This window comes from Centroberyx affinis, unplaced genomic scaffold (assembly GCF_046629955.1).
Source record: "Centroberyx affinis isolate AG114_WGS23_722 - 3 ecotype Tasmania unplaced genomic scaffold, CSIRO-AGI_Caff_v1 ptg002742l_1, whole genome shotgun sequence".
In the NCBI taxonomy this organism is placed as follows: Eukaryota; Metazoa; Chordata; class Actinopteri; order Beryciformes; family Berycidae; genus Centroberyx; species Centroberyx affinis.
The window spans coordinates 76,618-88,577 of NW_027280906.1; the positions used below are offsets into that span (position 1 = coordinate 76,618).

The 11,960-nt window shown below is 41.7% G+C and overlaps 1 protein-coding gene across 1 annotated transcript; it reads left to right on the top strand.

Annotated features, from left to right (window-relative positions):
• Positions 1–2,165: 2,165 nt before the first annotated feature.
• LOC139657684 (small ribosomal subunit protein uS9m-like) lies at positions 2,166–10,147 on the top strand (the record flags this gene model as incomplete). The annotated part of the gene is made up of 5 exons (XM_071535594.1): positions 2,166–2,269; positions 3,453–3,635; positions 8,476–8,538; positions 9,845–9,875; positions 10,035–10,147. Coding segments are annotated over exons 1-5 (489 nt in total), but the record flags the coding sequence as incomplete, so codon positions are not given.
• Between the last annotated feature and the right edge of the window lie 1,813 nt (positions 10,148–11,960).

The window sequence follows — 11,960 nt, forward strand, 5'->3', positions numbered from 1 at the left end:
CTATATCACCGGCAAGTGCTCTTGAGTTTAAATGATGTGCGATACTTACCGGTGTGTATTTACAGCTACACAAGAAGCTGCTTATGATGGCGTTTCCTCCGCAGTGGCGCATGAAGTAGTAGAATTCATTCTCGCGGGACACGATGGAGACTTTCCATGGCCAAAACATGTGGTTCAACATCTGTGCTGTAGTTGTGGCCAGACTTCTCCGGCCTCATTCTACAAAAGACTGGGGAAAAAAACACAACTGACCAGCCAGAACGGTAACAACCCACTCAAGTATCATCACACACAGCTAAATCTACATACAACTATATCAAAACAGAGTGTTGTCATCAACAAGCCAACAGATTAAGTAATCTTAGTGTTACTAATCACTAACACTTCTTGTTTCACAAACAATTGTCATGGCTTTCCTTGTGATCCCTATAAGCTATGGACTGACACACACATACTGTACACACACACACACACACACACACACACACAGTCCATGTGAAATATTTTATAACATGTAGGCTACATTAAGCAGTATATTGAATGTGACAGATTTAAAAATTTTGGAAAAATTGGTGGTTATGTCTAAATAGGAACTGAGATCTCCAGTTCCCCAATCTTGTTTGATTGGGCCAATAATGTTTGTTGTTTTGCCTCTCCTTATGTCTGCTGATAGGCCACAAAGTTTCATGATGTTACATGAACATTTGGAAGTTCAGGTAGGCCTATATGCCTATTTGTGAAAGGCCAAGCCCACTTTTGGCCAATCGGTGTTAAAGGTTAATCAGCAATTCATTATCCCATGACCAATCTTTCCAGAAACGTTTGTGCAAATCCATTCATGACTTTTTGAGATATCCTACTAAAAGACAGACAATGTAATTAGCCGAAGTGGTGCTAGGCTAATTTATTATAGGCTAGCTAGCTAGCTTATGTTAGTCGAAGAAACACTCACACTCTGCCAAGTCTTCTTCCTCCAGGGTGCTCAAGTACACAACCATACAAATTTCAGCTAGCCAAAGACAAATAATACTTTTTGTACATACACACAATACATTTTGGAAAAAAATATATATATATGTTTTTTGGTTCATTGCTGCCAAAGTGTTAGCCCTTAACTCAGGATGTCGTTAGCTCACTGCTAAATCTTTATTGGTCAATTAACGGTCAACTTATTTTCCTAACCCATCAGACGCTGCCTTAAAGTGCTGTGGGAAATTTCACCATTTCGAGTTAAGCACACATGAACAACTCAAGACGTAGAGAAAATCTCTCTATTAGCATAATCCCATATAAACCAGTATAGGTCAGTCACTTTGTCCATTATTTAGCCTACTACTAAAGTTTATGGGTAAACATCATTGACATCTGACAGTTTTTTCAACTATGTAGCATTGAGAGCTATTTTAAGAGTATGAAGGTTTCATACAACTAAACACAACACCATCTTATTTCACTGATTAGTCCCCCCTCTCTGGTTGAAGGTGTAGGCTACTAATCAGTTGAATTAGCTGTTATAGAGTCGGTTTGGAGTGAAAACATGTATACTGTTGGCACACTGGATCCATTTTGTTAATATTTCTGATCACTTCAGTGTGTGGCAAGTCATATTTACGACTTGAAACACAGAAGAAGGAGCTTATAAGAAGCCATTGAAGGCAGCATTTGCCTTGCCTTGTCAGGTTTCCCCTTTCCCTTTCTGGTAAAAACGCAAAACTCAAGATTTAGAATGAAAGTGGAAAAATCAGCAAAATATCCCCAAATCCAAATTCAGCAATACAAAACCTTTTTTTTTTTTTTTTATTTCAAAATGAGGACAAATAATATCATGTTGGCGCCCACTAATAGAAACGCTGTGAAAACAATTAATTTATGTACAGTTTTTAAGATTTTCGTATGACATTTTAATCATGAGATGATGTACCTGCTTTATTAAACCAGTAAAAAAGAAAACAGAGTAAAAGCGTCATGAATAATTAATTGCGCAAAATAGAAACGGAAGTGCATTGACTCCTTATATATTTTATTAATGTTTGTTGGATAATTTCTGGTATGTGGAATGTCGATGTGTCGGTGTAAAATGGTTAAGTAAAAAAATAACAAAAATAAAAATCTGTTTTGTATTCTTTTACACGGAGGAACTTCCGGTGTGACGTCCCCGCGTTCGGCAAAGATGGCGGCCTCCTGTGTGCGAACCGTGGGCTCCTTTCTCGGAAAATGTGGGAATTGCAGCTCGAATATAAACACATTCACGTCGCAGTTGGGCCGACAGGTGTGTGGGATTTTTTTACCAATGATATACTTTAGTTTGTATGATCGCAACGAACGTCAGCAGATAGAAATGAACTACGATGCTAAAATGTTGACGTCCTTGAACTAGCATCCTCTTGCAGCGCCTGTCACCTGGAGCTGTCACGACTGAGAGATATTTGAAATAACGGTCAGCCTATGTAGCATTGAATTTAGTCACAAATAGTCGAAATCGGGCAATTTAAATCAGATTAGCAGACTCTTTCCTACAGTACTGCTGTGCTATGGCGCTGTCCAGTACAATTAGCAAGTTAGCATAGCCATAGCATGATGTTTTTTCTTAAATCTTTATTCACAATGACACTCGTACATTATAAGACTGAAAACATTCCAGTAGAAGTTGAAGTGCAGTGATAAAGACAAAATCACAAGTACAAATGGAAACGATAGGAACAGAGACAATTATTACAACATAACTAGGATAATAGCATTACAAGATAGCCATAGTATGATGGTGTAGCAAGTTACAAAGATGTAAGTTAGCTTACGTAGCTATATTGCTAAATATTAGCATTTCTTGTGCCTCTCAACTGTAAACTATTAGATTGTGTTGCTGATACTAAATGGGCTTTGTTGAGTAAATATAGTAATACAGATACCAAGTGTTACATAGCATACAGTTGTACTGGGACACATCTCTCTGTCATGGATCTTAATATAGTTTATCAGCAAATAGGCTTTTTCTAAGACCAGCCAGCAACATACCTACCCGGAAGGGAGGGAGGAAAGAGGGAGGAGGAAGGATCAAAGGAAAGAAGGAAATAGGGAAGAGAGGGAGGAAGGAACGAGTGAGGAGAGAGGGAAGAAGGAAAGATGGAGGAAAAGAGGGAGGAGAGAGGGAGGGAGGAAGGAAGGATGATACAGTGATTCTGAGATATCATGACACACAATTCTGCTATCTAAACTGACAATAACAAGCAAATTGTATTTAAAAACTCTGACAAAATGAGTTTGAACCATTTTAAGGAATATTATTTGAATGGGGGTGATAATTAAGTTGATTTTTTAACGTGTGTGGTTGCATATGTAAGCCATATCGTGATATACTATCTATCAATAGGGGAAAAAATGCTTATGAATATCGTGTTATTGATTTCAACCATATCGCCCAGCCGTAGTAAACACATGTTTTCCCCCCACCCCAGGTCCTGAGCAGGCAGATCTGTGTCAGCTCGGCCCTCCACAAGAAGAACCTGGCGGCGGTGGGGCCAGAGAAGTTCACAGTGGAGTTCATCCAGAAGCAGGTGGAGGAGTTCAACATCGGGAAACGACACCTGGCCAACATGATGGGAGAAGACCCAGAGAACTTCACTCAGGAGGACATAGATGTAAGAGACAAGAGATGGAGGAAACGCTGTGTGTGTGTGTGTGTGTGTGTGTGTGTGCGCGCAGATTTTCATGTTTTATCTTGAAGGATTACATGCTCCTCTATGGTTTAAGAAAATTCTACAACCCTTGTGCTTACGAAACCTTTTCAAGGCCAATTGAATAAACTAAAAAAAATGCACAATGATCAATCTGAAAACAAGGCTGTTTGTTTTAGTTCCTGAAAAGTTGACATTCGGGAGATGTGAGGTTTTCACCCAAAAGCAGTGGTATGTACATTTCCATGATACAGTTGTGGCAGGTGCTTGAGGGAATGTAGAGGCAAGCAATTTTATTACAATCTTTTCAAATTTTCATATAAATAAATGTCTCTTTTGCTACTTTCTATCACCGATTGCTATAACACAACAGTGATTCAACCCATATCCAGTTCAGGAAAGCTTTTCCATTGTCTGTTCCAAACAGCCGGTGTCTGGTAGCTCTTTCCTGGGAAAAATCCTCTGGATCAGAGGAAGTGATGCGTTTTACATGTCTGGTTTGTCTGTAATAAACAGAAGAAGAAGATCTGGGTAGTTAGTATGAGCAGCGATAGCCACAGAAACAGCTACAGGCCTAATGTATCCCAGGATTTTCTCTACCATTGAATATGTGAGCTGCTAACACTAAAAAAATGAATTAGTCTGGGTTTCAGTGGAGAGTTTTAGCATCACATGATGGTCTAAATGCTATTTTAGAGGTGTTTCCACCTTGCTAAAAATAAATGTTCGGGGAAACACTGAGTCCTTGTAATTTTTTGGCATGGAAATGGACAAATTTTGAATATCGGCACAATGGGCGCATTAACTCATTCCCTTAGTTGAATCCTTTCAAGTGGCAGAGTAGAGAAGACAGTGCAGTTTTTGTGGTCATGCGGAGCTGTTTAGCAGAGAGCTTGTAGGGGTTTTTTTTGGGTTTTTTTTAGCCAGGCCAAAATAAAGTGCCTGCCAGTGGCCATCTGTCACACTGCAGCAACCCCTTACATTGCCTTTTGTTATATAAGCCACCAACCTCTGGGCTACTGCTGCATCAGTATTCCAGTATTCCTTCCAGCTGGAGGGAGGGATGATGTGTTTTAGGCGGCCGGCCACACTGATCCATCAGAAAACGGACAGAATTATTGGCCGATAGATTTCTGTCTGTTGGGCTTTTTTTGAACGTCAACACGGTGGGTGAGGCAGGAGAACAGGAAGGCTTTGCTCATAACGGAGCTACTTCATAGAAAAAATAAGAAACAGACAATACAGTATAAATTCAGTAAGAAACTGAGCTGGAAAACCTACAACCTATCCCAATTAGGGCTGCAACTAACGATTATTTTCATTGTCGATTAATCTGTCGATTATTTTCTCGATTAATCGATTAGTTGTTTGGTCTATAAAATGTCAGAAAATGGTGAAAAATATCGATCAGTGTTTCCCAAAGCCCAAGATGACGTCCTCAAATGTCTTGTTTTGTCCACAACCCAAAGATATTCAGTTTACTGTCATAGAGGAGTAAAGAAACCAGAAAATATTCACATTTAAGAAGCTGGAATCAGAGAATTTTGACTTATTTTTCTTAAAAAATTACTCAAACCGATTAATCGATTTTCAAAATAGTTGGCGATTAATTTAACAGTTGACAACTAATCGATTAATCCTTGCAGCTCTAATCCCAATGTTTTATCTTTTTTCCAGTCGTGCCGTTGTCTCTGTGTTGACCACTGTTTTTTCCAAAGAAACGTAGGAATACCTGTAATTGGCTGAACAGATGCGTCCAGAAAAGGCTCAGCTGGGTCTAGCTTTTGAGAAATCTGACAGAGACAGAGGAAAATGAATTGAAATGAACGCACACAGACAGACGCAGCGGATCAGTGTGGGGGCGCTGCCGTAAAGTGGTCCCCCCCCCCCCCCCAGTTGGCTGGCTCCTCCGCTGTCAGCTGTGTCATCGGCATCAGCACCAGCCGATTCCACAGGCAGCGGGCAGCAGGAGTACGCAGCTCTGCCTAATCTGCTGCGTCAGGGATATTAGCAACGCCCTCAAAACAAACACACACACACACACACAAGCACGCACACACACGCTTATTTCAGATTTTGGCAGTACATTAGCCCGCATTGCTCCGATCATTTAGCTTGATTTCCCACTTTCCCCCGTCCCCGTTCCCCAACGTCCCTCTCCGGTAATGAAGAGAGCTGTTGGCGCCGGGCTGTGAAAGCCAAAGTGACGGCTAGCGTCCCGTCCTCGGAGGTGTGGAGGGAAAGAGGAAAATTTGGGACGACTGGAGGAGTGCAGAGCAGGGCAGCTGATACTCCCTCCTCCCCGGGCTCCGAGTCCAAGCTTTTCAGCTGTGACGGTGATAAAGACCCAGGAAAAATCAAAAGGATGTTTAGAGCCAGGGTGAGAAATTAACACCAGCCGCCAGCCAAATGCCGGTAAACGCCTCCTGTGACTGGAACGTTTATCTGACATGTAACCAATCGCTGTGTGGAGGATCATTTCTCTTCTAGACACCTATTTGGCTGGTGAATTAGTAAAAGTGGTAAAAGTAAACTTTGTAGTCTACCAGATGCTATAGCCAGTGGATGGATGAGTTTCCTGGCCTGATTAAAGCATTATGGAAAGTTTTTTGGCAACAGAACTGCAGCTCATCTTAAGGAAGTGGTTCTTAAACTGGGGGTTGGGACCCCCCAGGGGGTCTCGAGATGATAGGAACAGGAAAAAAACATATTTCTACTATACAATTTTATTATCATGTCTAATTTTTGCTTTTTTCATGTGAAATATTGAATAGTTTTCTGAATCCCTGCCTGCTCCAGGGGCGCTGCTCTATAGCCAAGCCTGACCTCTGACCTCCCTGGAGGGGGCCAAGATAAGAGAATTTTGCCATGGAGATCAATAAAGTATGACTGGGATTACTATTAAAGGGCCAATATTATAGGAATTAAGAATGTCCTTTATTTATATACATATAAGATCCAAGAAGTTTAATGAAGCTATTGCTAAAATTTGAGGCGTTAAATTTAAAGTTATTGCATTTTCAAAAATCCACCCTTTTTACGGGCAGTTTCGGACAGTTTGGACAACTTGAGTCAACACATCACTACAGGCCTTGGTCCTGATTGGCTTCCCTCACTTAACAAGTGCTAAAATCCTTCCACTCAGGCCAGTTTGCAGACTGTTGTCCAATCAGGGTCCAGTATTGTGAGGTCTTCAAATTCATTCAATAAATCCCATTTTAAACAAACTACATTTATTTGCAAAACATCATGAAGAACATCATTCTTATCCTGAGCCATAAGATAATTGAAAACAAAAAAGCTCTGAAGCAAATGAAAATATGCCGTACTCACATTTGGTAGGAATGTAAAATGCATTTAAACGGCAAGTATTTCTACACCAACTAACTCCTCTTATCCAAACTCAACTATTAGCTCGAGCCTAGGTTAGACTTTCAACCAGCTGCTGCCTCGTTTATGTCAAAATAACATTACAAGGATGAGCTTAGAAATGAAATATTGAATATTTACCATGTGGTTTGCTAGGTCTTGGATAACTTCTCAGACTAGTTAGCTTGAAATTTGTTGCACATCGTCAGCTGGCGGTCTGTTAATGCTTCATATCTCACATTATTCAGTCTGAAGACATGGGAGTAGATGGCCTTTTGCCAAGTTTTAGAAACACCGCAGAGTAGAAAAGAAGACAGTTTTGATCGTGTCAGCCAGTGTGTTCAAAATTTAATTCGATTCATTTTACGATGTTGTCGAAATTTGTAAAATTTGACACCCTGTGCCACGGCGCTGCTCACTTGTATGGTTGACTGTTAAGACTGTCTCTCTCTCTCTCTCTCTCTTTCTCCCTCTGTCACTCTCTTTCTCTCTCTGTCACTCTGTCTCTCCCCCTGGGGATCTCTGCCATATTGTGCCGAGGCTCTGGGGACGAACAGGTGCTTCCTCATCTGTTCCCCGCTTCTCCCTGGCTGTCTCTCCTTTTGCTCCTTTCTTTTTACCCTTTGCCTTCTCCTGAACTATATCTCTCTTTCTTTCTTTTTTCTTTCTGTCTCTCTCTCTTCCTGTCTCGCACCTTCGCACACCCGCGTACACGCAAGCACACTTTTCCCCCAAAGCGGTCCCTCTCCCTCTCTTCCTGCCTTCCGTCGTCTTGACAACCTTAAAAGCAGCAACCTGCTCCCTCCATGCAGCACCTGCTGCCTCACTAATTGAACCGACAGTGAGAGAAAAAAGTGAAGGAAGAGGAGGAGAGGAAAGATGGCGGGATGGAGAGAGAGAGAGAGAGAGGAACGAACAGACTGTCTTGATGAGTGTGGCGGGGCCGACACACTTCCTGTCTCCCTCTCTTCTCACACACACACATTTGCAGTGCCATCTGTAGCGCTGCTAATGACCCGGACACACACACACACACACACACACACACACACACACACACACACAAACAAACTCACACAGCTGAGGATGAACTTCAAGTGAACTGTTGGGTGTCCACAGTGTCCTCTGCTCACTGTCAACACAGCCAGAAGCTTGTGTCTTTTTCTGCTCGTTTTCTCCTCTAACTTTAGTTGCTACAGAAACAGCAACCCCCCAACACACACACACACACACACACACACACACACACACACACACACCACGCTCGCCTTTCCTTGAACTCCACAAGCAGCTTGTGCTTCTTCTTCTCCTGTCAGTTTGACTGTCGTCCGTTGGTGTGACCTCTATCACGGACGTGTCATTGTTGCCATAACCTGACATCAAAATGCCATTTATTTTTCTCTTTTCTTTTTTTATTTTTTTTTCTCACCCACAGAGAAGTATCGCCTACCTCTTCCCCTCTGGCCTGTTTGAAAAGAGAGCCAGGCCGCTCATGAAGGTAAGTCTACTCTGTCTAGTGGAGTGTAAACTAAAGATTATTTTTATTTTCAATTAATCTATCGATTATTTTTTAGATTAATCATTTAGTCTATAAAATGTCCCATCACAAGTTACGAAAACCCAAAGAATTCATTTTATAATGATATGAAATGGAGAAAAGCAGCAAATCTTAGCATTTATGAAGCTGCAACCAGCAAATGTTTGGTATTTTTACTCGATTATCAAAATTATAATTGATTAATTTTCTGTCAATCGACTAATTGTTTCAGCGCTGATTCATAATATACATTACAGAGCGTAATATTAAACTGGTGTAACTTACATAAAAGGCATAAACGAATGTTTTTCAAAAAATTTTATTGATTTTTGTTTATACTGGAGATCATAATTTACCCATTGCTCACTATATTGCTGGTGACATGAATATCGTCATTGCCCCATACCAACCTACAAAAGCAAGCATTAACTAATGTTTCGTGTTTTTAAGAAGAAGTTTAGAAGTAATTTCAACAAGAAACATGTTCAGAAATGCTGCTTTACCAAGACATGTAACTGATTTAACTGTCGTTGGTGTTGCTTGTGTCGGCGTTTATGTAGAAACCAGCTTGGATTTAGAGGGAAGAACAGATTGTTTGGTTGAATTAACTCTGGAAGAAGGCTCAACAGTGTGTAATAGGCTTAGACATATTCACAACACTGTGGTCAGTATTTTTATTATTAAGAAATATAACCAACAGGACATGCATAAACAAAATAGACAGCGATGTCATCAAAAACAGTAGACTGGAGCAAGATTAGATGAAGATTAGAAAATCAGAAATAAATCAGCATGGATATTCAAATTTATATTAACAATCATCGCAAAACAAGTAAGCAAATTGATTAATAAATACATATATACATAAATGCCAGTATATTGAACTGACCACAGATTTGACAATAATGGGAAAATATAACAACATTAGGCTAATGAGACAGCCGACACTGCTGATTAGAAGTGGCTCTTTCAGTAGTTCAGAAACACCAAACTTTGCCCACAATCATGTTGTTGGGGCAGGAGATAAACTATTCTCTCATCTGCTGCTCTTTGTGACACAGTGGCTTTGATCCTCACACTCTTTATAAGGGCAAGAGTCAGCGTTTGTGTGCACATCCCAGGGCCTTGCTTGTAACACTGGGAGTTATCTAAGAATCCAAGCTTATTCTTGCTTGTTTCATTGTAAGTCGCTCTAGATAAGGGCCTCAGCTAAATGCCCAAAATGTAAGTATCAAGTACAAACTCTCCTGTTTTCTTCCCTTTTCAGCATCCAGAAGAAATATTTCCAAGGCAGAGAGGTATGTGATCTGTGCGCCCGATAAAAACATTTTGCAGTAAATGTTTCCAGAATTGGGAGTGAGCATAGTCTAAACTGTGAATGTGCTGCTGACAAATAAATACATACGTCAAATGTTCCACAACGTGATTGGCTGATCTTCTCTTTCCTCTCCTTGAAGCTGTCCAATGGGGAGCGGACGGCCGGCCTTTCCACTTCTTGTTCTACACAGGCAAACAGTCCTTCTACTCCCTGATGCATGTGAGTACTGAGGGCTTGTGCTCGGCGGTCGCAGTAAGCTGCACTGTCAGGTTTAGGTGAGGCGGAGGTAAATCTTCATCCAGCTCTCACCCCCACCCTACACCTCCTAAACCCCCCCCACACACACACCCTACCCCTTCCAGCCGCAGCCGGAGCTTCCTGCCCCTTGGGTCATATCCTATTCAGAGAGAGTGAGTTGAGAGAAGGCGGTGGCGTCCCCGAGGGCAGGCACCGTCAGATCCGCTTTTCCACACAGAGAGCTACAGCTGAATAGAGCCGGGGTGAAGGAGAGGTGGTGAGGGTGGGGGTGGGGATGGTGGGGTGGGAGGGGCAGATGGGACGAAGGTGAGACTGAGGGAGAAGAAGTGAGATAGATAGAGTAAAAGGTAGTGGGGAACACCCGCTTTGAGAGGATAACATGTCTTTTCCGTCTTTGGTCTTTTTCCTGTTCTTAAACTTTGTCCCTCCTGACCGCGGTGCACCCCGTCTCGCCGCGAGCCAATCAAATCAAAGCCAAACAAAGGCCCTGCGTCAAACAGGCTCCTGATTGGCCGCCTGTTATGCTGCTCTGCGTACAGCGGTAGCGTCTGAACTGTCTCTCCGCTGCTTGGATGGTTAACTGGCCCGGCATTAGCTGAAAATTAACTAACAACAAAAGCAGGTGTGAGGTCAGCAAAAAGAAACAATGGAAGAGCAAGTTTTAAATTTAAACTCTGAATCTGCTCTTGCCTCTGTCGTGAATGTTTTACACAGCACCTGATTCTATACAAAAAATAACATTGTATACAGGAAGGGTGACAGAATTCCATGTATATTAATTATTTTGGATGGCATTGTTTTTAATGTTAGCATGTGAGCCAAAAAGGTAGTCAAATACTAATCATGTGCGACACCTATCGGTCCCCAGTCTGAGTCCCAGATTATGATTAGTTGAAGAAAAACAGACACTTTCTTGGCTTGTCTTTGACTTGTTTTAACCACTTGACCACAGCTTCAGAGAGACTTCAGCTTAAAACAAAGTGAGGAGAAAAGTCTGGTCAGGCAGGACCAGGTAAAATGATAAGAGAGAGGTAGAGGAAGGTAAAGGGAGAGAGATCACAAGGTGTGTGGCAAGGGAGTAAACTGAGAAGGGTCTGTTAGTATTTCAGGTATGATTATGTACGTACAGTTTTTTGGGGGGTTTTTTTAAATAAAAATTCCTGCTGAAAAGTGATCCATTCATAACTTTCATATCCCACGGTAATTCATTTTTTTTTTTTTCTTTTTCGTTCATGAAAAATGCAAATGGTGAAAAAAGGTTTAAAACTTCAAAACTCATGTTTAGCTCGTACATATTGTCCGCCCCAGTATCATTAACTCATAGTCAATAGTTTTTAAATTTGAAACATGTCTTTATTCTGGACCACAGTGGCTTAATAGAAAATCCAGTGCTGGATTGGGCCTGTCAGTGTTTAGCTATTGTCACCTATAGTTGATAAAATTCAGAAAGAAAACCAAAAAAGAGAAAACCCAGTGGCTTATCAAAAACATCAACACAGTGCTCTGTCTGGAGATGAATGGAAGCTGTGGATCCAAAAAACCTGAAAAAAACAGAACAAAAAAAAACATGCTTGCAGGTGCTAAAGTGAGAAAAAAGGTCCGTGAGCGACGCAGACATGTTTTTGTGTCCGGGCTCAAAATCGCGTTTGAGGCGTGGCACGCCTGGCTTGTCAGGCTTTGTCCCGCCATGGGGAGCGACTCCTCCACGGGGATTTAGGGGGAGCTGGGGTGTGTGTGTGTGTGTGTGTGTTTGGGGGTGGGGGGGGGGGGGGGGGGGGGTAGCTGAGACCCCCAGGGAGTCCCAGAG